Source organism: Ammospiza nelsoni, chromosome Z (genome assembly GCF_027579445.1).
Source record: "Ammospiza nelsoni isolate bAmmNel1 chromosome Z, bAmmNel1.pri, whole genome shotgun sequence".
Lineage (NCBI taxonomy): Eukaryota > Metazoa > Chordata > Aves > Passeriformes > Passerellidae > Ammospiza > Ammospiza nelsoni.
This window is the reverse complement of record NC_080669.1, coordinates 22,399,537-22,425,536: the sequence shown is the minus strand read 5'-3', so window position 1 is coordinate 22,425,536 and position 26,000 is coordinate 22,399,537. Positions and strand designations below refer to the sequence as shown.

The 26,000-nt window shown below is 39.2% G+C and overlaps 1 protein-coding gene across 1 annotated transcript in view; it reads right to left on the bottom strand.

Annotated features, from left to right (window-relative positions):
* The window catches only part of ACO1 (aconitase 1), a 36,603-nt gene that overhangs the window by 8,495 nt on the left and 2,108 nt on the right, over nucleotides 1–26,000 (bottom strand). The window contains exons 2-11 of the mRNA XM_059491925.1: nucleotides 16,210–16,333; nucleotides 14,316–14,484; nucleotides 12,134–12,271; nucleotides 10,719–10,788; nucleotides 10,432–10,615; nucleotides 7,321–7,460; nucleotides 6,192–6,363; nucleotides 5,650–5,750; nucleotides 4,549–4,665; nucleotides 3,121–3,280 (exon numbers count right to left, since the gene is read on the bottom strand). Coding sequence (XP_059347908.1) covers nucleotides 3,121–3,280; nucleotides 4,549–4,665; nucleotides 5,650–5,750; nucleotides 6,192–6,363; nucleotides 7,321–7,460; nucleotides 10,432–10,615; nucleotides 10,719–10,788; nucleotides 12,134–12,271; nucleotides 14,316–14,484; nucleotides 16,210–16,306 — 1,348 coding nt within the window. The 5' untranslated portion in view covers nucleotides 16,307–16,333. The remainder of the gene's footprint in view (nucleotides 1–3,120; nucleotides 3,281–4,548; nucleotides 4,666–5,649; nucleotides 5,751–6,191; nucleotides 6,364–7,320; nucleotides 7,461–10,431; nucleotides 10,616–10,718; nucleotides 10,789–12,133; nucleotides 12,272–14,315; nucleotides 14,485–16,209; nucleotides 16,334–26,000) is intronic.

Genomic DNA, 26,000 nt, shown 5'->3' with positions numbered 1-26,000 from the left:
ACAGAGGATAGCTACAAATTTTCCTGGAAGTGAGACAGTTTGGTGGATAAGCATGTTAGGAGAGATACCATTGCAGAACTGGAACAGAAAAGGCATCAGCAATGAAACGGTACAGCAAGCCGACACCACTAATTCTGTGACAACCAGCTAGAGGACAAGTGCTCTGTTGAACTGTACATCCAGCCTGCAATTTCTGTTCCACTAGAAAACTGATGGAAGTTGCACTCAATAAGATGCACTCACTGGGGCAGCAAGAAGACATTCAAAATTCAGAGCACTATTTGTAAGACAAATGTTTCACAAAAAATGCAATGAAGACCTGTTAAGTTCCCCCTTACCATGATGCAGTAACCCAGAGAAGAAAAAACTGCCAGCATAGGACTTGCTGCCCTCAGGAGCAGGCTATGAGAGCACCAATGCTGGCCCTTGCCTCAAACAAGTCATCTCACAATCCACAGATTGTTACACAAGTGCTGTTTTACCACTCCTGGATTTGTAATATGCATAGAGATATTTCAGTGGAAGGTCTTACTAGGAACAAATTTATCCTGCATTCTTTCCTATGAAATAAATTGTCCATAACGAGATGCATGTTCAGAGAACAAGTCCTCTCCAGTTCTTTTCCAGGATGAACATAAAAGAAGCACCAGATAGGCAAACTATGCAAAACCTCACATTCCCAAGCTGCATTCTCCCCCTCGCACATGACATTCATTTAGATAAGAAAATAGATAAGCTGTGCTTTGATCCAACATGACCTCCAGCAGGAAGATGTGATCAAACTGATTTGTCTTTGCCAGCTGTCTGGCACCTCTGTTAGACATGACCTGGACCATGACACTTTTAAGTGTTGTGTGAGATGGCTTACACATGCAGATTTAAAGAAGTGGTCCTATTCCTGAAGTTGCTGAGATTCCTTAGCTACTAGAAGAATCTGCAGAAACTGCAACTCTTGAATACTTCTGCAAATGAGACCATGAACAAATAGTCATCCTAGGAACTGACAGTTTGACAACCTGTTTGAAAGTGTTGGCCTCTTTCTTGCTGCTTATACCAGTTACGAAAAGACAGCATAGTCAAGCTTTCAAAGTTGGCAAGGAAATGCCAGAACTTCAGTTCCTCTGAGCAACATTAATCCAACACCTCTTTAAGGTCAGACTAGGCTATCAAAGTTCCTACAGCACATATCCACTATCTCCACAGACACAGAGCCCCTGCATAGTGCACAGGATATATAGCAGAGCAGGAGTTTGAAACATCTGCTCATATACTGGATTTTTTTAGCTTGGTTACTTAATTGGGAACACTGTATGTTTATTTACTTTCATTTGAAACCTCATCCTGAAAGCCAAACTATTGTGTTTCTTCTTGGTATCTCTTTTGGGTATTCTCAACACTGCTGCTTGCTAATAGTTATCAGAGACTAACAGAATTACTTTTTCCTTCCTTGTCAAGGTCAAAACATAAATGCTGCTGTACAGAAAGGCAGCAAAGGTGAGAGTAGCCACTAAATCTGAGCACATACACCAAAATCCTTAGGACTACATTATTGAGGGTGCTGTGCATTACATAGTAGTGAATGCACTCAAAGTGCATTCAGCATCCCTACTGCTTCAGAGAAGGTCAAAAATGCATGTCATTAGCCTGAGAGTCAAACACTAGAGGAAACTATCCTCAACAGGCACAACTGAAGGATACATCCACACCTAGAACTAAGGGAATAGACAAGGCAAACAGCGTCTGCCTGGAGAACACCTACTTCTTGATCCTTGGAAGAAAGAAATACAGATATATTTCAGTGATAACGCAGAAAGGACCCGAGGAAAGCAGTATACTGCCCAGGCTGTCCTGTTAAAGTCAAGTGGATTAGGACATCTTGTTCAATTCTGAACTCAATTCAATTCCTCTCAAAGTGGTAAGAAAATGAGCAGGTCTCTCCTTTCCTTCTCCTTTGCCCCACATCTTAGTTGATGATGGACTTTGAACCTTTTCTTAGAGTTTAAAAGACCTTTGGCCTGGGAGGGGGTGAACTGCTGGTATGTAAAATATGCAAAGATAGATTCTGGTCTAAAAGCAAGTGATAAATATCACCTCAAAAAGCCAAACACAAAGTGACTGTTGACAGCCCAAAAGCTTCCCAGCACCACACAGGAACAAATAGAAATTATATTTCTTTAACCAGGAAGTAATCCCCTCCGGTGAAGGGCCTTTGTACTGCCCAGTGCACATCCCTTCTGACCTTTGTAGGAATAAAGTCTGCATCCCATGAACAGTCTGACAGACTTGTAAGCCTCTATGCAGCGATTATCATATAGTGACAGATACCATCTATGTACATGTTTACAGAGGAAAGAAATATGTAAACATGTAGCCAAGCACCTGGGAAACTGGGTCAAACTTGTCCAGTATAGACTGAACCCTTTGAGCTGACATTCTTCATTCCTATTTTTTTGCCAGAAGCACACATTAGAAATGACAAATTTTCTGTCCAGACTAGTCATGTTAAAAATGAACAATCTTGGGACCTGAAATTTTTACAGCCAAGTTAGACTAACTGTTCTATAGTGGTGCATACCAAGCTCACCTCTGTCTTCCCCTTTGATGCAATTAAGATGTAAATGAAAAGGCTGTGAAAGCTGGCAATCCCTGAGAATACAATTTGCTTCCTCTCCTCACACCTACCATGCCTCCAGACTCTTGTAACAGCTTTAGAGGACAACCGCTAGCTAAATGTGTGTTTTTCACTCTGATAACAGATCAGAGCACCTTCAGAGCACCCCAGAAGATCATTCTTCACTGTGCCTCTTCTGGCAAGAGCCTCTTCTTATCTCTGTATATCAGCTTCTGTGCATTTGGAAAAGTATCAAAAGTGTTGCTTAATTAAGTTCCAGCTTGCCTTGTAGAAAAGACGGTGCAGGAAGAATACATTTTTGTCAATTTATATTTCTAACTACCACTTTCACAAGTCCTTCACTACCCTTAGAAACTAAGCTCAGTTTTAACACTCCAAATGACAAAACCAGCACTGCACACCTTGAATTACATCCGTGTTGTTGCTGTCTTTAGGACACACATTCAGAGCCATAGAGAAACTACTGCACATTGGGCCAATCAGCTTACCTGCACCCAACATAACTGAGGGATTACTGGTGTTTGTACAGCTTGTAATGGCAGCAATCACTACTGAACCATGAGCAAGCTCGAAGTCATGGCCCTCAAAATTAAATTTCATTATGCTGTTGTGTCGGTCTGGTGCAATCTGGAATCCCTTGAATCCTTGCTGTAGGAGGAGAAAGTAAGAATCAATATGAGTGCTTAATATAAACACTTTGACTGAACATTAGTATGGGTTGTTTTTTCAGCAATGAAAAGCATCTGTTAGTCACATCCATGCTTGTGCTTTTAGGTCTGATTGTGAAGGCTGGCATCTCTAGTCAACCAAAATTATGGACAAATTTTTTTTTTTTGCTGGAGTTTCTCCTCTTCTCTGTTTTCTGGTAAAACAGGCAGTCTTTGCAGAAAAATATATTTGTATTTTCTTCCTGCATGAATATACCCTTCTTTGGATCTCTCAGATGCTTCTTACTCCTGTTACAGATCTTACAGATTCCTGATCACACATAGTCTTAGCACACAATCTAGTCTTGAGATTTTAGCATAACATGTAAAATTTTTAAGCCAGGATTATCAAACAGCTTGATAAACCAGGAGTTGATTTGAGAGGCAAAGGTCTGACAGTTGGAAAAAATAAAAAAGAGCAAAGACCAAGTAGGCACTGTTCATGTCATGAAAAATTACATTTAGAGATCTGAAAGTATAAGATCACCTAATGGAGTTTGGAAAATGTAACAAACCAAGAATTATGGGGAACTGCTGTAGTTTAGGTTTCTTTTAATCACTGGAGTTCTGTAGTGCCTTTAACAAGGGTGGTTACTGTATCAGGTAAAGATTCAAACTGATTTAGAAAACTTAAGTATCCAGGAATATTCATTCAAATATAAATCCAGCTCCTCTTTCAATGACCACTTTTGACTGGATGATGCAGAATGTAGTCATTGTTTTCTGTCTTTACCACCACCATCCAAGAGTCACAGAGACACATGCAGTTCTGCTCTGCTGAACAAATTCAGTATTTAGTGCAAAATTACATTGTGGATTCAGGGCATAACCTGCTTGGAATGCTTGGAGAGCTGAAGAGCTGGGTAGTTATCTCAAAAGTCAGTGCAGCAGGTATTTTGTCCCCTCTATTAACAACCCCCTATTGTGGCAGAGTTCAGAAATCTCTAGTCTATGTCAAAATCAGGGTAGACCTAAGATCAGAAAGAAATACTACTCCAATAGGGCATGAACATCTTCATGCAAGAGAAGCAACATCACAATTTTAAACTACCTGTTGCTTGTCTCACCTCCAAAACTGCAGTCAAATATCCTCATTTATTTTTCAGTAGGCAAACAAACAATACACAACCCCAGAATGTAGTTCCTGAACACCAGACAGCTTTTAGAAGCATGAATTAATTTGTTTGCCCAAATGTTCCTACTCCCTACCTTGGCTCCCAGACAAGTTTCAAAGTCCTTTTTCATATCTGACACAGCAACTTTGTCCTGAGGTCTTTTTGGTCCACTGCAGCAAGGCACAACAGTATGGAGATCCAACTCAACAACCTGTTCAAGTAAGATAAACAGAGAGTGGTTGGGCACTGCCTGATAAGTTGAAGCCAGGTAAGTCACAGGTATGCTTACCTCTGCTGTTGAATCAATGCTAAGTCTGCATATTGTTATTTGCAGAAATTATTGAAAACACTTGAGAATGAGAAGAGTAGAAGAAAAGAAACACTTCTAATTTTAGACACTGCCAGCTCACAGGTATGGCTATCGAAAGTACTAAAGTTATTGAAAAACCCAATGTAACTAAAGCATCTAAGCATTATAAATTATTTTTTAATTTGTCTTTTCACATGCTAGAAGCAGGTTAAAAAAATCATGTGAAGAGATACTGGAACTGATACAAAACAAAGCAGACTATTAATCTACTCCTCACCCATCTTCCCACTTTGTTTTCGTAATGTGCTACATCCTTCCAAATCTACTAAGATTTTTGAATAATCATGCAGACCCGAATACAAGTTACAACATAAAATTTTACAGTAGAGAAAATCAGAAATATTCTTGATTTTCCTGGACACAGAGTAAGATCCTAATTGTCTTGCACAGAAAATTAACTGTGTGCTTTGTGGTTACCACAGAGGGTTTCTAAGGGTCCTGATTCACACTGTAAAACAACTAACTGAACAGAAAAAAACTCCATACAGGGCTTACACACACAACATCCACATTATCTCCACAGCTACAATTCAGTGTACCCTTCAGTCTAGAAGGCCTTCTCAAAGCTCCATTGAACAAAACTGAAAGAATCTGCACCAGCTGGAGGTCAACTGAGAGCCAATCTATACCTACATCCAAGTTTTCACACCTGAAGAGCCAGCTGTCTCACTCCTTTGGGCCTTAAAATAAGACAGCTGTACAGACCAAAGCAAAAGACAAGGAATCCCTTGACTATTTCTTAGTTTCTGTGAAAAACAGATAATTGTTGCAATAAAATAGGACAGGGCATAAAGCAAGGAGCCAGAAAACAGAGTAGTTTCTAACCTGTGTGAAGTCTGGATCCTGAGAAGAGTTCGTGAAATCTCTTAGCATTCCCACAGCCTCAAGATACCTTTTTGTGCACATAACCTTCTCTTTGTCACGGCCTAAAATGAAAGCCAGATACAGCAAAACCAAAATGCAAGTTAAATGGAGGAATCATCATCTGACAGAATAGAGCAAAAAAAGTGCATAACAGGCACGCTGTCAATAGCACTACAAGACTCTTTCAAGACAAATATTAGAGATCCACTAAAAACAAACTGATTGCACAGACTAAGTGGCTTTTGCAGAACAAAATCTTAGTTTCCTATTTTTGTCATCTGGACAATCTAGGCTCAGATTTTTGCCAGGCTGCTGTAAGTCCAACACTCAGCTCCTCCTAAACATGCATCCTAATTGCAAAAACTAGTCTCAATAAGGAAATACCAAGAAAAATATGAACTGAAGCTCAGAAGGCTTCACCTGATTCAATTCCACTGCTAATGTCATATAAACCTGGCATCCTTTCAATTACCCCTTAACTTACGGTCTCTTTTTATACTCACCAGTTTGTACCAGGTACCCAATGCTAATATCATCCACTGGAAAATAGGCAGCTGTAGCTCCATACTCTGGACACATATTGGCAATGGTGGCTCGGTCAGCAATCGACAGCTGGGCAACACCAGGACCAAAAAACTCCACAAATTTACCCACTACTCCAACTTGGCGAAGATGCTGTTATAAAAATACAGTGCCTGTGTCATTGCTATGTTTCAAAAGACATGAGCATGTCTGTTATGAAATCTAGCTTTTGACTCAGAAATCTCTTGTGAGGATTTCTACAGCCATTTGAAACCAAGAAGTTTTTGCTAAAATAATGCATGAATATGAGGACAGAGAGATGTAAAGTTTCAATAATAAGATACAACATAGGACCATATTTCTTTGAAAACTTGCTCTTCCTTTCATTTAAACTAGACGGCCTTGCAATTGTCTTTTTCTCAACATGATGTTCTAAGAGGAAAGTCAACTGCGTGGGGAGTTTTCACACAGCAAACCCAGGAAGACAGAAAAATAGGGAAAACCAACTGCACAAGTACATGTGAACACACACAACATTTGAATAAAATGATGAAAAAAGTGTTGCCTTTTCCCTTTTGAAGGTCTCTCTGTAGACAGTATTCCATGATGAATTTCTGTACCAGATTTCTGACTTCCAACAACACTAATGCTGACCCAGTAATACTCTTAATTCAGTGACAATGCACAGCGTGAGTAAGCATGTTATAAATATATGACAAGAGTCAAACACCTGCACATGAAATAAATAAGACTGCAATGCTTACTGTCTGGTTTCCAGCTTTTATATTGCCTAATTTTAAGTAGTGACCTCAAAAAACAAGTCATCAGGGTTCTTTTGAGGCAGAGGAAAAAGTGTTGCTCCAAAACACTACTGAATTTCAAAATACCCCAACATATATTTTGTGTGGGTTCTGGGAAACAGATTTGCCTAAAAAATGTCCTTAATGAGCTGAATCCAATCCACAGACAGTGATAAAGGTTTTTAAAAATTCAAAATGGCTACCTGGAAGCGCACATAGGGTTCTTACACATTCTGTACAGTGGCTCTGTCCTACAGAATGTGTTTATCTCTCAGCAGTAACATCAAAATATCAAATCTTGATAATTTACCTTGGTAATGGTGAGCACAATGTCAGTGGATGTCACCAGTGGCTGAGGGTTTCCTACCAGCTTATAGCCAACCACCTCAGGAAGCACCATGCTGATCGGCTGTCCCAACATCACTGCCTCTGCTTCAATGCCACCCACACCTGCACACAACAGGAGGACAAAATGTGACTATTCAGAAAGATACTAACATGTCAGAGATAAACTTGTGAAGTCAATTGCCTGATGAGTGCTCTATTTAAGGTGTGAAAGGGGAGAGAAACCATACAGTCTGAGTCTTCTGCTAAGAGGCATTCCTCATCTCGCTGCTGTTCCTGCAAGGTTGGGCTTTTAAATTTCATTTAGTTTCATATTTTGATCCTTGTTCCTAAGCCATTAGATGGGATACTATGTGAATCTAAGGATGCTTGGCTTTTACAAGAACAGATGTAAAATTTTTACTTAATATCTTAAACATGTAATGCAACAAACCAAGAACCACTGACATGGCACTGAATATGTGCTGTGAGTGAAACTTATGCAGACCATGATTGCTGGTCACCAAACAAAAAATCAGAAATTATTTTGAAAGAAAGAAATGTTACTAAAGAATGCTAACATAAAAGGTACTTGTTAAGAGAGAAATATTTTCCCTTATGTCCACTATGTTTCAGCAGGGTTTAGGAATGTGTAGGTGGCAACCGTTGCATAAGCACACCTTCACTATCAGAATTCCAGCTACTACTTAATATTGCTAATTTATTAAGGTAGCATATCAAGATGTCATAGTCATATGCAAAATAACAAAGCCATGATGTTTATTATCTAGCAACTTAGCATTAAGCAGCCAAGCCATCAAGCAGTTTTATAACTTTCTGCCTGTAGAAAGTCCCTCGTATATTTATCTTCTTCTCTGAAATGTCCTTCTGCCTTTTGTTTAGTATAATGAATGCTAAGCTAGGAAAAACTGCCCGTAATAGCTGCTTATGAATGCCAAATCACCACTCCAATCTTTTTCTCCCACTTAATCTAAGAATAGTTCTGAAAAATAATTTCTAACTTCTTTCATTCAAAATTATATACCTCTGTTTGTTTAAAAGATAATGCTGTGACAGAACAAATCATGTGGCTCCTTTCACTGGGTGTTGAATAATTCAATTTACATTTAAGTAAATTGAAATAACTGACTGACTACCACTGACAGTCACGAACCAAGTTCAACATCACCAGCCTCTGGAAAAAATGTTGGATTCAAGAATATGCAAGAATTTAAGCCCATATGCTATAGACTCTGTCTAGCCATACTTTTCATATTCTGGAGAAAAACTGAAGCTAAGTGTCGCTATAGGACACGAAAGAACACAAGCTCACACCGCTGTTCTCAAGGTGAAGGTGAAGAAAAAAGGGAAGTTTATTTTCTGACTCCAACATTTACAGTTTTCTAAAAGTGACAGTGGATTGGAGGGTGACAGTGCCACCTCTCCAATGACACTGGTCAAACCAACAGTCCATCAACTCTCTCTTCTTCCATAAAGGAATGCAAGACAATGAGTTATTTACAGAAAATGTGTGAGAAAGTTCACTACAAGAATGTCAACATCATAAGGCTTAGAAATTCTTAAAAAAACAGGGTGACAGCTAAGAGCTACACTTTTCCAAGCAGCTTTTAGTGCTACAACTTCATCTAAACGATGGCTCCATGCATATGCTGTAACCAAATATAGAATAAGAGATGTGCCTAATCCCAAAGGTGTCATGCTTTGGATGCATTGAAGTTGTTTACCTTTGTATTCTAAGCCAGAAACTCTTTCAACCTTGATTCAGAAAATTTCACTCAACCAACACTGCTGCAGTACAAGTGGTGGGTTATTAAAATCAGAAAGTCCTACCATATGTGGTGCTCAAGCACATTCATGAACAGCTAACAAATACTCTTTAAAAACACAGTGTGTTCCATATTTGTACAACAGCTGCTTCAATAGTGCTCCTATCACTATATCACAGGAAAACAAAGGCTCAGCTGAAGTCTTTGCTACTGTATGGGATGACTACAAATACTTCGACTCCATAGTTACCTATTTATTCAATAATTCAAGCACTTCCATTCACCACAACAAGGAAAAATAAATTATTTATACCTATTCCTGTAACAAATATTGTGCAGAGAACTGGTATTAGAACATCACAGCTATGTTTTACATAATGTCCTCTCCAATAATTTAGTCATTCAGATTTAATTGTCAGTACCTTCCACCTAACAGATTTGTATCTGCAGTACTTTTTGGATAATCCAACACCTTCAAAGTAGCAAAGTGACACAAGAAAAATTGGATGGTCAGTGATACTTCAATTCTCTTTTTTTATTTAATATTTTTGTTTTCTACTTCCTTGTCATTTAAATGCAGAATGGAAAAGAATATATAAAAAAACCCAAACAAAGCCAACAACACATGTAGCAGAATCATCTGAGGCAGTTATCAGAAAGGGGAGCTTAGTTACAAAGTCATATAACTGTAAGAAGCCTTATCAGGTTACTTGCATTTGGGGTTAGGCTATGTAAATGTGTCTAGCTGGCACAAAAACCACTTTTCTTCACTGCAGCCCATACACTGGCATGGTTTAGATTTGTGACCAAACCAGTGTTGATAGCACACCAGAATTTTAGCTATTGCTAAGCAGTCCTTACACAGCATTGATGCTTTTTGTTTTTTACCCTGCCCCTCAGCAAGTAACCTGGGGTGGGAAAAACACTATGAGAGGTACAGCCAGGACAGCTGAAGAGAGCTGAACAATGAGACATTCCATGACATAAAACATCAGGCTCATCCCCAGTCGGGGAGGTGGGCTTTCCAAAGTAGCCACTGTCCAGGGACTGGCTGGGCTTTGGCGACTGCCTTTACATCACTTCTTTCATTTCCTTTCCCTGCACTCACGCCTCTTCACTTAAACTGTGTTTGTCTCTAGCCATTACTTTAATCTTGCATTTGGACTAACAGTCCTCTTCCCCATTGTGCTAGCAGGAGGAGGGAGGAAGTGACTGGGTGGGGGTGATCTGCCAACCAGGATCAACTCACCAGAGCCCAAACCACAGTTCCCAGAGCCAAGAGACTGCTCACAATACACTGCTGTACATACCCCAGCCAAGCACCCCCAAGCCATCTATCATGGTGGTGTGTGAGTCAGTGCCAACCACGCTGTCTGGATAGTAGTAGCCATCCTGATCCATCACCACTCTTGCCAAGTACTCCAGGTTCACTTGGTGGATGATCCCAGAGCCCGGCGGAATAATCCTCAAGTTTTTAAAAGCTTGAGAGCCCCACTGAAACAAAAGGAATTAAAGTAAAATATTTTCAACATGAGCACTGGAAGAACTTTCATACACTGAACTTTTCTCCATGAAATAAGATTATTTTTGTCGATACCTTTAAGAATTCAAATCTTTCTTTGTTCCTTTCAAATTCCAGCTCCTGATTTTTTTGCAAGCTGTCTGGCCTGCAAATGAAAATTATCAGCTGTCAGAACCAAAATTACCACATGAATTTTATATCTAGTCAAAGGTTGAAAGAAAAGAAGATTTATTAGCTAATGTGAATGCTGATCCATTGCACCATTTTAATATCACTACAGGCAACCAATTAAAAGGATTTAGGAAATCTTAAGAGATAACACCTGAACTCTGCTTCAAATGTGAATACTAATCTGCATTTGGCAGGCTTAAATACTGTAGCCTGGGAAAAGCAACACTGCATGTTAATGAAATGTGACTTTTCCAACACCAAAATCAGAAGGAATCAGCAAGGCAGTAAAGGAAACTGGAACACAGCTGTCCTGCAACTTCCACATTTGTGGTCACTATGATAGAGTGGTGTCTGAAGACCCTGTGTTTCAAAACAGCGTTAACAAATTCTTCACTTCAATCAACTGCCTAACTTGGGTCTGCAGAGTTTGAAAGAACTGAAGTATAAATCTGACCAATGTTCTCTATATGAGAGAAAAATCTCTATTTTCTTGCATATGTTTATGAGGTTAACAGAAATAAAATAAGACTGTGACAAAAAAATCATGATTTGTAACTGCATATCAAAAAACTACAAGCTGTAAGGAAAGCACCATAAAACATGCAATTGCAGGATCTGTTTGGAAGATTAGTTCAGCAGCCCATATTTATGTACCTTGGAGGGCAGAAGGACCTGTATACAGAGGTCTTTTATTTCACTGTAGGTCTAGTGAATCTTAGTGCGTCTTTGTATCTTTGTCCTCATCATGCTGAGGATCTAACAGCCTTTCCAGAACGCATGAGGGCCATAGTAAGCAGTGCCTCATGCTCTTCTGCTTGGAGGCACTGAAGCAGAAAGCAGTTCCTCAGAACTGAGCCTAGTGTAGATCACCTCTATTCTTAGAAAAGTGAGGAAGAAAGGATGAATGAGAACATTTCCTTTCTTAAAAACCCCTATAGGGTCAAAAAAGTGTACTAGGGAAAAAATGCCATTTCTGAGCGATTAACAATAATGCAGCATTATTAAAGTACAATAAACACAGGCCTGGAATGAGTCTGTTTCTATCAACAGTTTAGTACAGGCTTTTGCTGCTGATAGATACACCACAGATAGAGAAAATTCTCCCCCCAACTCACCACAGCTGATACAACAGTCTAACTTTACAATTTCCTAGTATTTGGAATGTTGTAGTACAAATGCTACCAGTATGTTAGCATTGTATGCTAACATATGTATATTGTAGTACAAATGCTAACCAGTAAAACTACCTTGATGACCAGTACCTAGATTCAATTGACTTACTACCATTAAGAAGTAAAGAGTGATTTTTTTATTCTTACTGCCTGTTAAAATCCACCTGGATGGAGTGATCTATCACGAGATCAGCAGGACAGATAGGATTTATTTTTTCAGGGTCCCCACCAAGTTTCTTCACAGCATCACGCATTGCAGCAAAGTCAACCACAGCAGGCACCCCACTACAACAGAAACAAAATAGGCATGGTGAAACAATTTGGAAAAGAGAGAAAAAAAACAACAAAAAACCCCAGTCCTGAGATACAAAACAGACAGCTACTGTCACATACAAAGCAAACTGTACTCCATTTTCAATGTAAGCAAATAATGAGTAGTAACCAGAACTTCTGGAATTTCAACACTTGACTTGTCTAAGAGATCGTACACTTTTCAATATTTCTTTTAACACAGCTTCTGATGCTTCTCTGCCCACACATTCTCAGTTTTCTACTGAGGTATATTCTACCATAATATCTTCAACCAACTTGGAACACCCTCTGACTTACCTATCTGATTTTGCTGGGTGCTAAAACAAAAAGAGTTCTCTGATGTGCTCTTAAGGACCTGGCGTCAATGAGCAACCCACTGAAAAAACTACATTTCTGCAAGAGCATCCCAAAGCAGTAAGGGTTTATGTTTTTAACTCTGACCATAAGGAAGTTATTACATTTTTTTTTAATATCAAAAACCATGCAACAACAGCAGTAAAAGGCTTTTTGGTTCCTACTGAATTTTACCTTGAAAATCTTGAATAATTACCAAAAAATAAACAGCAAAAAGGATCCACATTATCTACACTGGACACAATTAATTGATACTGTTCAGCAGTTTGACATTCCAGGATAAGCTTTTTGTAAGAAAAATAGGAAATTCTGTGTTATTTTACCTATGGGAATTTGAGGGGAGGGTAGGGGAAAACAGAAGAAGAATTATTTTGTCAACTTATGAATGTTATTACAATTACAATTAATACGGAACAGACACAATATCCTTCTACAGTCTTAGAATAACTAAAGATAAATACAGAATAATCCTAACTAGGAAGTCAGATAATTCTAAACCAGGACAACCTGAATGTAATTGTTGCATGGCTTTTGGAAAGTTGCCACAGCTGCCTTTTTCAAAAAGGTCCTCAGAGGCCTGTCCAAGAGCTCATTTTCCAGGAATACAGTTGCTCTGCAGAGTTATAGGCACATTTTTAAAACTCAGCAGGAGTAAGGGGCAAGGAAGAAGAGCAGTAACAGAAGGAACAACGTTTCCTTGGAAGTTCAGCTTCCTCTCTGCTCCAGTTTTTCAAAACATTAACAACAGCTAGTAGATGAAGAATAGCTAGGAAATGAGCACTTCTTTAATTTGAAGTTTTGCCAATTTTTTCTACTGCCTTTAAGTTGAGCTGTACTGGGTCTCTAGCACTTTGAAAACTGCTGTGAAAATGCATAACAGAGATTATGACAGCTAAGACCATTGAGGAAGAAAATCAACTGGCAGCGTAGTTGCACTGGGCTTACCATGGATGTACTAAAATATTTTATAAAGACAGGACAAAGATACCAAGAACAGTGAGTAGATTTGGAAGTCAAATGCTGTATTAGAACAATTAAATGCTATTGTTCCACCTGAAAATTGAATTTCCACATTGAACAGGGATTATTATATGATTATTACTGACATCTGAGGACTCACTGCTATAACAAGGCTCATTTTTTAGAGTCCATTAGGTAGGAATCTCAATTTGCATTTCTGGGAAAAATAATATGCTCATTTTTTCAAGAGCAGATAAGTCTTTAAAAATATATTTATAATAGCACAGATTTAGAAGAGGAAGAAATTATGTGTGTTATAAATGAGAACTGAAATAGGTAGAAAATTGAAAGCAAGAACCCCTGGGGAACAAAACCAACCAAACAAAAAACAAACAAAAATGTGAGAGAGAGAGAGAGAGAGAGAGAGAGAGAGAGAGAGAGAGAGAATAGACAAAGAATAACTTCTAAACACTGAACTTCCTCAATTGCATGCAATTTATCAATATCATTTTCTTCCCCCGTTTTGAAGTTTTGTGAAGACATTTACTTCTTGATCTCAGAAAAGTTTTTTTCAATGCTCTTATTCTGAGTGTTTGCCTCTCCAAGTGCTATTCTTTCCCTCAGCTCACCCCTCCACCCCAAGCTGAGCATTGTTGCACTCTCAAAAGACCCTCTTCCTTGCTTTGGAGACCATCAGACTCACGTGAAGTCTTGCAGAATAACTCTTGCAGGCTTAAATGGTACTTCAACATTCTTGTGTTGCATCACTTTCCAGTTGAGAATATTCTCAACATCTCCTTTCTTCACTAGGAACTCATCACAGTTACGGATCGCTGCTTCCAGGAGGATTCGAATGGAAAATGGCAGGCGAGCTGCATGGGTAAGAGGCAAGAAGCAAACTCAGTGTTTACCTTAGGGCATTTGTCAGCAAGTGCAAAGTTCCATGCCAGGGGCAGACAGGTCCTCATTTTCTCTCAAGGCTTTATTCCGATTATCCAAACCACTCTTCCCACCTCCAGCTTTGCCAGGAGGTCAGTACTAACTGACCTGTTCCACTTGATGCTCTCAGCAGGTTTGTTATCTCAGTTCCTGTGACACACTAGACATCTTTGCTGAGGGACTTTTCCATCCCCCATAGCACAGCAACCCTGAAAACATGCTGTGCTCATCTTGTTTTTCTGCAGTTTGTTCTCACTCTTGTCACTGAATACAGACATATAAATGCACCAGGAAAAGCATAGTTTTCTCCCTGCCATGTTGGAAAGCACAGCTTTAGTGGTTTATGCAGTCCCCTCATCTCAAGAGACGGAAGATGAAACTGAATGAAAGTCAGACTGTGCACCTATCAATCTTCTTTTTCTTCAAATCAGAAATATTTAAAGATGATGACACAAAATACTATTGGAGCAGTCCTGACAGCTCTACTGCAAGGAATGGGTGTGAAGAAAAAACCCAAACACATCTCGGTCCTTCCTCTTCCAGTCCACTTTAATAATACTTGTTTGATTGCTTCTCAAAATATTCACATTTTAAAATCTTTTGAGAAGTTTGTTCCAACTTTCTATAGAGGGCTGGCCTCAAGACATAAAAGTCAATCTCAGTGAGACCTCATTAGTGCTGTTGCAATAAAACAACATCTATTATTCAGGACACAGTAATTCAGAACAATTTGAGTTGGTTGTTGTTGGGAGTTTTGTTTTGGGGGATTTTGTTGATTTGGGAGTTTTGGGTGTAATTGTTACTGTTGTTGTTTGGAGGTTTTTTAGAATCTTCTCCTGCCCTTCCCTGCTAAGCTATTCCCTTTTTTTGCTGAATAGTGAGAATTGCATCCTTTGTCCTTTGAAGAATCTGGAGTTTATCACTCTTGGAATCCTGGAATGGATCAACTGGTAACACTGAATGTGTATCTGTCTATTCTTTAAGAACTCTCCTCTGCTTTTCACCCACCAAGACTGACATTAACGGACTGGTTGCATATCGGAGCCTTTAATGGACATGTGATGCTGACATTCAGAGAAAATGCTCCTCCTCTTGTTCCCTGAATTCTCCTTAATCACCTGTCTCCTTTGGAAACACCAAGCACCCACCATAGATAACTCTAAGGTATAGATACTCAAGTTTCTAAGTCACAGTCAATGGCACAGACACGAAGATTTTTTGCAGTACCACTGAAAGATTTGGGAAATGTCAGAGGAACTAAGGAAAAAGCCTCCTCAGAAAGGATTCTCTAACCACTACTGTTTTCAAAGCTGAAAAATCTTTAGGTTAAGTTCAGTCTACATATCAGTGTTAGATCCTTTCCAGCCTTTAGCAGTATAAGAAAACTTGTGCTCTTAGTTTTGCCTAGCTCTCCTCAACCACTCAGCAAAAACAAGACTGCTGTGTGCACAGTATGCTGAGGAAATACTACTGGATCTTGCCAATATTTCTGTCATTCTAAATTTCCATAATTAAATTTTGCTAAAATTTTGTTCCCAAGATTCGCCTTTTGAATTCATAGTTCTCACCAGAGACCAAGTATCATCCAATGTGGCCAAATCTGTTCAGGTTCTATTCATCAGTATTAACAAAATGCTTCTCTTATGTTCTCAACGTACCATATCTCACATCTTCCAATTTGCTCAGATTAAAGAATTTCTTCAGAGGCTGTTTTGGGTCCAGTGGCTCCACAATCTGTACAAAAGGGTTGCTCATGGTTGTTGAAGGCCCTAGTTAGTGTCCCTAAAAGAAAAGAAAAATCAAGGGCATTTTCATTACATTTGTCCTTCATACCAAGTACATGTCCCACAGCCTACAATGCATCTAACCCATACACAAAGGCCTGTACCAGAGAAAAAGGTACTGTCAGTCATTCCCTTTCCACCCCAAATCTACTCATCCTCAGAGATAAAAGGTCTCAGAAAAAGACAGCAGTATTGTGAAAAATACAGATATACCACATGGCTTAGAATCATAGAATCTTAAAAGCTGGAAACAACCTCTAAGACCATCGAGTCCAACTGCTAACTGAGCACCACCATACCCACCACTAAACCATGCCCACAAGTGCCACACACACACACATCTTCTGAAGATGAATCCATCACTTCCCTGGCCAGCCTATTCCAATGACAGGAATATATTTTTCCTAATATCAAATATAAACCTCCCCTGGTACAGCTTCAGAATCTGTTTCATCCTGTCACTGGCTGCCTGGGAGAACAGACTGTCCCCACCTGGCTACAGCCTCCTTTCAGAGAACTGTAGAGTGGTAAGGTCTCCCCTGAGCCTCCTTTTCTCCAGGCTAAACAACCTCATCTCCCTCAGCCACTCCTCACAGAACCTGTGCTCTGACACCTTCACCATTTTTGTTGCCCTCCTCTGGACACAATTTCACAAAGGAAATTCAACTTCATTATTCTCTTCTTCATGCTGCTTCTAGACAGCCATTTGTGCCTCTGTGACTTACAAACCACCATGACAACACAATCTCATTTCTACAGTGTGTTGTGGTTTAACCCCAGGCACCAACTAAGCACCCACAGCCACTCCCTCACTCCTTTCTGGCAGTAAAAGGAAGAGAATCAGAGCAGCAAAATGAAAAAACTCATGTGTTGAGACAGAGGTGGTTTGATAAATAAAGCAAAATCTAGACCTGCAAGCAAAGCACAACAAGGAATACATCCACCTCTTCCAGAGCAGTTCAGCCATCTCCAGGACAGCAGGGCCCCATCACATCTCATGGTGATTTGGGAAAATGAACACCATAACCCTGAACCATCTCCCTCTTCCTTCTCCTCACAGCTCTGTATGCTGAGCATGATGGCACATGCTGTGTGACACCCCTGGGGTCAGTTGGGATCAGCTGTCCCAGCTGTGTCCCCTCCCAGCTCCCTGCACACCCTCAGCCTCCTCGCTGGAGGGGTGGGTGAGGAGCTGCAAAGGCCTTGGCTCTGCCTAAGCCCTGCTCAGCAGGAGCTAAAACACCCCTGCGTTATCAAATGTATTCCCAGCACAGCCCCATATAACTATTAGGGACAAAATTAACTGTATCACAGCCAAAACCATCAGAAGTGGCATTGATCTAAAGCTTAACTGACAGACATCTACATTCAAAATTAAAAACAATTTAACAAAACCAGAAAACACTATTATTTTAGACAGAAAGTATTATAGACTAAGATTATAAATGCTATCAGAGACAAAAAGAACTCTCCTAATTTCAGAAAGATTTGTTAGGGTCACCACAAAAAAAATTTACATAGGCTCTGCTGTAAATGTCATTTTAGTTTGAGATATTTTCTTTTTTTGTTGTTGCTTACTGATTTACCGGGTTTTGTGGCTTAATGGTTTGCTGGATAAAGCATTCCTCTGGGACCTAGGACTTTTAGGTTCACATACAGAAATTAAAAGGCCCTAAGATAATCCCCATTGCAAGGCCAACCAGCAGCAAGGGGCCTAAATTCACTACAGAAATATCTCTTAATGTCCAGAAAAGGTTAACCATATACAAACTACTTAATGGAACACTTCCTAGGACACACTGAAGACCTGAACTCTGCCCAAGCCTCTTCTGGAAGCACTGGCTTAGACCAACACATGCCAAGGATCAAGCTAACAATTTCACAGTGAGAACAGTTCTCCTGCAGTGCCTGGCAACATTCCCAGTCATGATTAAAATTTTTTCAGTAGAGAGATAACCAAAGGCCTGATTTTCAGATCCCTTGTTTTCCCAGAGACAGACTATTCCTGTCTTCATTCAAGTACCATTATCTTCTCTTGCCTCAGGTTTTCAAACAAGAAAATTCACAACAAGGCAGGAGGTACACATGACAGGCCTTGGAAACTGGTGCAAAAGGATGTGCAAAGTCCAGTACTTGTTAAAAACAGACACAGCAAGGCCAAAGAATTAATTTACTTATCTCACCTGCTAGTTTCATGCAATGTTCAGGAAATACTACTGTGTGGAACACAGTTATGGGGGGTTTTTAAAGTATTTTCCAAATTCAGGTTTTTTCTTAGAAGACAACCTAAGAGAAATAGCAGAAATGGTAACAAAAGAAAGTCCAGGGTGCAAAGCAGCAAGATAATGTAGGGAAAGAAATATTTACAGAATTCTTTCAAAGAAAAGAAAATAATGGATGTTTCTAGATAAAAAGCTGAATGCCCAGGGAAGCTGGAAGGTCGGCTAACAAACAGACTGCAAACACACACACAACCTCAAATGTATCATCTCTCACATTTCCATTGACAAGTTATTTCTGAAACTCCTTTTCCCAGCTTTGCAAATACTCACCCTGTACACAAGCCCCTAAAGTTTTAGGTGTCATGATCTTTAATCAGCATGAGCTACTAGCTATTCCTCTAAGCAAACTCTGCTTCTACAACTGAGCATTAACAAAATGAATTTCTTCCTTCCTCTTCTTGCCAGCTACCCTCCTGTTAAGATTTACTCTTTTGCATTCCACTTTGAGAATTTTATTTTATTCATATCAATTTCTCATGGGAAAGTTTAAGAGTAGCCATAGATAGAAAATATTCGGATATCCCCTGACAGATAAAGCAGATCATTAATTTGATATGACCATGAGTCCACTATACTCAGTTCACATATTCTTATCCAAGTATAAACTGCACTTTGAATATTTTCCATCCAAGTCCATGTCTTGGCAAATCACTGCAGAAATTCAAGATGTTATGACACATTATCTACATGTTAACATTACTTTATCAGACATCACCCTGTTCCCTGAACAGCTCACACTATGAGATACTTCAGTACAAATCTCCTCTCATCAGTGATTTATACAAATAAACCAAACTGTTGGCTAACCAAGCCCTAATCACAAATTCTTTTCATCTGCCTAGTCACACTGACATGAACAACATTGTTACAAACCTGGAAGCCATTCAGAAATACCTGAAAAGAGGTAAAATCTCTAGAAAAAATACCAACTAGCAGCATTACTGCAGTAAATTTCACAAGACAGGGAAGCTCAGTCATATCAACTACTATTTCCACACAGTAAATTATAAACCAACTTGCCACAGCACAGAACTCTAAACTAGTGATTTGTCAAAAAGAAATCTGGGGGCGATACTCTCCACATTGAATAGACCAAAACTTTTGCAGTCGTCCTCGGATAGATACAGGTTAACCTTTTTATTAACTTGATACAGATTAGCAATAGATACAGGTTAACTTTTTTATTAGCTTGATACAGGTTAATTTGTGATTACAACAAGGAATATTTATTCGTGTTTTGCAGGCAAACATGGGTGAGCAGACATCTATCTGCCTGGAACTGGCACAGCACGCAGGGTCACACACGCTGACCACGGCCAACGTGTGACCACATCGATACCTGCTCAGAAATACCAAAACAACCACTTCATCTTCTGCCCAACAACCTGAAAACTGTTTGTGTGGAGATTACACTAAAAAAAAAAAAAAAAGGATTATTCAAACGTGAAAATGCAGAATAGCATTTAAAAAAGAGGCATCTCATTACTGACACAGACTCATAGAATATTATGAGTTGGCAGGCACACAAGGATCACAAAGTCCAAGTAAATGGCCCATATGATGTTCTGTTTCACAACCCTGGCATTATTAGCACCATGCTCTGACCAATGGAGGTAATCTCAAGATACTGCAACCTCCTTAAAGGGTTGCATGACTTGTATGAAATGTACCAGACAAACAACATTCTGATTTTAGTCCTTCCTTAGTGCCTACTATTAAAAATCTGAGAACACCCACAATCTGGTCTGCACTAAAGCTGATCATCTATGAATCTGAACTCCCTATCAATATTGTTTCCCACTCACCTTGTTACATCAATGCAGTAGCTCATTACTGTGCCACCACACTCAATCTCTTGTTAGAAGACACCTCAATTCACCCAGACTGCACATTAGCTCACCACAGAAAGTCTGATTTCTGTTTTTTCCCTCTCCCTCAGAGAAGCAGAAGTACAGAAAGATTGTAACCATGAATACCAGGAGGAACAAATTTATCTGGATAAGGCCATAACTTTCCAAATAGAAAAAAAGGAAGTAGTGTTTTGCAAATGCAACATCTTGCCCTTTAGGGCAGAGAATGAACCCTTGGCCACAACAGCTGTTTCTTGCTGTTTGCACCCCTATATATGACACAGTTCAAATTTCTATGGAAACACAAGCTTTACACTGTGATACTTTAAGAAGTCTTTTTGAACAAACAAAATCTTAGTACAACACTCCTCACTTCATCTGTATTGAGTGTGGCAGCAAACTCAGCTTTTACCATGGACACCTCCGATGTTCACCAGCACCAAAAGATCATTGCAAAGATGCCTGCTGGCTGTACTGCCTGTGGTTATCTCTGTGGCGTCCTGAAGGACACATCCTTTGATGATCATGACATAAGAAATGTGCACAAGTCCAAGGGGACAGAAGAAAAAGGTGTCTGTCCATCCTCTTCCCTGTCTTCTCTTATTTGTTAATCAACTACATCAGACACATTCAAAGTACATTAAAGTCTCATGGAGATTTCCATAAAAAGGTTTTAAGTAAGAAACTGAATTTTTTTTTATTAAAAAAAAAAATCACAGGAGATTTCAAGGTATGTTTTATGTGTGCTTTCAAATCTTCAGCTGTTGGACCTTTCTGAGTATCAAACATAAACACAATACTGGTCACGTCTCAACAACATTGATTGGAAAAGGACTTGGTTCAGTTTAAACCACATTCTTGATTGACAGTGACTCCTTGACTCTACTTCAGATCCTTTCTAAAAGCAGTTTTGTAACTTGGAACAAAGACAACAAATAAATTTTACTGAAATTAATAGAATTGAAAAAATACAATAATATATCTTTACACTTGCATAAATTACCTCATGAAGATCACAGAGAAGGAAAAAACGTATTTAGTCTCTTGCTATATCCGAGAAAGTCTGAAAACTGTTCTAGACATCTTTTTCTACTCTCTTTAGAGTTGAAGGTGAAACTGAGCACAGCTAGTCAGATTAAAAGCAGCAATCTCACATCAGAAAAAGAAGTGATTCTTTATAAAAACACAGCAGCATGTATACTTGTTGGGAAATTTACCTGACTACAGACTGGAAAAGTACAAAGCCGTGGCTAATTCCAAGTCCTGCACCTGCTAGATAGTGTGTCCTTGGGCCTGGCTGTAGTATGATAACAAGTGGTCAAAGAGACATGAGAAAAGTGAGATGTAACCCCTAAGGAATGAGGAAGAGTTAATGGTATAATTTAACCAATAGATTGCTTGGCTTACAGAATATTCATAAGCTTATTATTTGCTGTATAAGTGTTTGATGCTTTCTTCAATAAACTGGACCTGTGATGAACCAGCTGGTGTCCTGGTCCCATTCCTACGACATATACTCATTGACTGTAAACAGATCCATACTATCAACAATATGTATTATTTTGGGGGTTTTAGTGATATCAGAGCATCCCACTCATCTCCCACCATGCAGAACAGGAGAAAACTGTAGCACACGGAGTGGTTTCCTACATACATGCTGACAGTAAACTATGCTCTTCCTGTAGTACACAACACAAATGTTTACAGAAGACTCATGTTTTTAATAACCACTTTTATTGCAGAAGTACCTGACAATAAACCAAAGACACAGATTGTTTGATCTGCAGAAGGGAAAAAAGGCTCTGGATGAGAAAACTTCTGTCTAAGCTTCAGGGCATAAAGTAGCAACAGAACAGCCATGGTTATTCAGCATTTTAGTACAGACATATATTTAATCTCACTTGGAGAAACGTGTTTCAACAATTGCTTTTTCTATTCCATCTTTGGTTTCTTAGTTGCTGTCTTTCCAATTATGAAAGGGTGCCTATGTTATCAACGATAAGAGGTTAATTTTAGACATCACTACATAAAACTAAACACCAGGTGTCTTAATTAAACAGATTTCAAGTATTAAATGCTCTTTTTCAAGTATTAAATGCTCTTTTTCCTGAAATATGGGTAAATTCCTGGCCATCACTGGGAAGCACACACTCAGCAAAGAAGCAATTGAATTTCAACATTTTACCAGACTCTAGAAATGCTCAAAAAGATTACACTCAGGCAAAGCAAAGATGCAATTTTATCAGTCATCAAGAAAAAGGGGAAGGCTCAGACTTGTTGGTACTTGAAGAAACGTGACAAAATATGATGTTTCTGTGATGAAACCTCCAACTGAAAACTGGGAAAAAAAAGAGGTGAGCTGGCAGGACCACCATGGTAAAAGTCCTTTCCTGGTGATAAGGCAGGACATAGGCAATATCCATGGCCTTGCTTGAAAAATGCAACATTTTTCATCCATGCTGAATCTGATTTACCACCTTTTGATACAATTATCACTCCGGTGCCCACAGGTTATTTCCCTTGCTTTTGTCCATTCAAATGAGTGCCACTGTATGTATCTGTACTTAGCTGCTAAGTTTGCAACAAGCACCTCCAAACAGCAAAAGCAAGCAACTTAAAAAATATAAGCAGAGCTGCAGCAGAGCAGCAGGATACTGAGTTTTAAATTCTACATCCCAACATTGAGAATGCACTTCATGACATTACTAGCAGTTAAATGTAACTGAACAGCACTTATTTAATTAAGGGCTATTCCTCATTTCCCCTGGGCCTCTAAAACTTCTCATAGCTCTTCTCATGGCTTCACATTCTACTCAACAAGGAGCCCCCATTAAAAAAGTTGACGACTCGTTCCAGTTTACCTAAGTTATAGATGGCATAGCCATGAACAAAGATCTCTGAGGAGGTCCAGCATGTAGCAATTTCCATCACATTGGAATTGCACCAAGTTCTGTGCATGCCTACCTTACCCAAAAAGCAAGGAAGGAGAATACCCATGTTAAGCATGTTGACAAAAGCCTTAATGGAAAGGCAACCTCTCTTCAGTATCAGTCCGGTGTTTAAAGCAGTAAAACTTCACTAAGTAAATCCATCCATAATTCAAGTCAGTTTAGGAAAAAAGTCCTAATAAATACATTCATGTGGCAGGAATTTTTTTTGTTTAAATATTCAAATTGCCTAAGAAAAATGTTTTTGTTACACTGGGTAAATCAACAGACAGATAGAGATGACCAGACACATGACAACATAATTACAAAAAGACCCACCTACCCACCAAAAAATGGCAAAAACCCAACCAAACAAACCATAAGCAAAAAAAACCCTCAAGCCCACACATGCCCCCAGCATTTGGATAGACTTCAACACCAGAGGTAGAACAAACAGAGTCTTGTTTCATAAAAATATAAAATGCTATAATTACTCTTGGATGTACAAAGGACAGATGAATGCAATTACTGTTGCAATAAACACCCGTTTCTTCTTTTGATTTAGAGAAGCTCTTATTATTTAACACTCTACCTGTGGCAGATAAGGCCACTGTGTAACAAATAAATGCTGTTCCATTGCTGCTAACAGACACTGAGGAGATTTCAGTGTTTAAAGAGACTCCAGAAAGAATCTTTGTGTTTCTTCGTTACACAGAAAGGTCCATCATTACACATAGATCCTTAAAGAGAAGTCCACTAACAATTTGGTGACTCAGCAACTATTCTATTTATTCAGTATAAACTACATCAGTATTCCACACGGGAAAAAATGCAGTAATAGAAAAGGGAAGGTTTCTTAAACAACCTCTAGGCAAAGTTTCAGAGAACCCCTTTCAACTTTAATGCTCAAGAGAAACACTGTACTAAAACAAACAGAGCTTTGGATTGCAGATGCTCCTGCTTTCTCCTGCTGCCTGAAACTTTTGACAGCAATGCTAAAATACTTACTTATTCAGATCCATAAAATGCTAAACTTCCAACACACCAAACAGGTTGCTAATTGCATATTCCCATAATCTGTGTATTTCATAAGCTGTCATGAGCTGTCATGACCATTGCACTTTGTTAGCAATGCTGTATCACACATATTGGAACTGAAAGTTTAGGTCAGAGATCAAGTTTGTGAAATCAAACACTGAGGTCTTAAAGTAACTCTGACTCCAAGTGAGCTGGAAGTTTAGGTGCCCAGTTCCAAAATGTAGATATTAAACTCCTTCACATCATCACTCCAGAAAGCCAAATGCTACCTCCTCTCTCACCTCAACATAGCTTAGAGGGACAGTCAAAACACTTCTCTTGTATAGATCTCACCAGCCTTTGGCAACCCAGGCAAGCACACATATGTAGTGTCTCTCCTGTGCTCTCAGACAGCCTCTGAAATGCAATCTAGTCTTAACAAAATCCAGATCATAACTAAGCAGTGTAAGTGTTAAGGGAATGCTTTCTCAGCACACTCACCACTGAGTGTCCCAGATAAAAGTAGAGACTAATTTTTATTTTTTGCTACAGGGAAATGAGCGTCCTTACACCCAAGAATAAAAGGAAGCTTATTTGGAAACTACCAAACACTGAAAAACAAAGTGTTGAAATTTCTTTCCTACCTCCTGGGAGAGCAGCTCTGAGCTTTAACCTACTTTCTACCTCTATACAAACTTGCTCCTTTTTTACCATATGCTAGTACTCTTAGACTGTTCATTAACAAATATGCAGCTTGGACCAGTTTTAACAAAGAACTAGCTTTCAGTGTTAGTTACAAAAAAAAAAAAAAAAACATGGAAGTGCTGCAAGAAGTGTGGAATACAGAGCATGTGTACAAAGATTTGTTCTAGAATTTTGGTTCAATGTCAAAAGGCATTGGTCTGTAAGTTTCAAAAGACTCCTATGAAGGGTGAAGAAATGCAGGAGAGCTGCATGGGAAAGACAAACAAAATGAGAGTATTGTGAATCAGCTCTGTACTCATGCCATTACCTTTATATGAGCTCTATAAACTGCTCTCTCTGCACCTTGAAAACTCCTCTTCTGCAACTTGAAATCTGAACTGTTTCAGAGTTACTGAAGATACGTAGGTGGAAGGATCCTTTCAGGATGAAGAGCTGATGAGAGGATTACTTCTGTTGTGAAATAATCTGACACTGCGGGGTCCTAACTTTCACACACAGGATTTCAAGACAAATCCTGAATTTGTTGTCTGAAAATAAAGATAACTTTCTCACACCAAAAACTTCTACCGGTAATCTCAGCAGCTATTCAACTCTTTGTGCAAACGAATCCAGCTTTCAAACACCCACAGCTTCGGTCTGTAAGGAGAACAAGTGTGTGTCTGATACAATTTCATGAACTCAAACTAGCTGTTAGCAGAGTTTTCTGGCCAAGCTTTCTGGGGAGGCAAATTAAGTTCCACTAAACATTTTAAATCACCTTTGTTATAACAGTTTTCACACAGAAAGGGTAGGCAAAAAACCCCCCCCAACAATCAAAATTAACGCCCTCTTTCACAAGCATCTGAAGTCCTGACCAGCTGTGGGATGCCCCAGTTCTTTCAAGA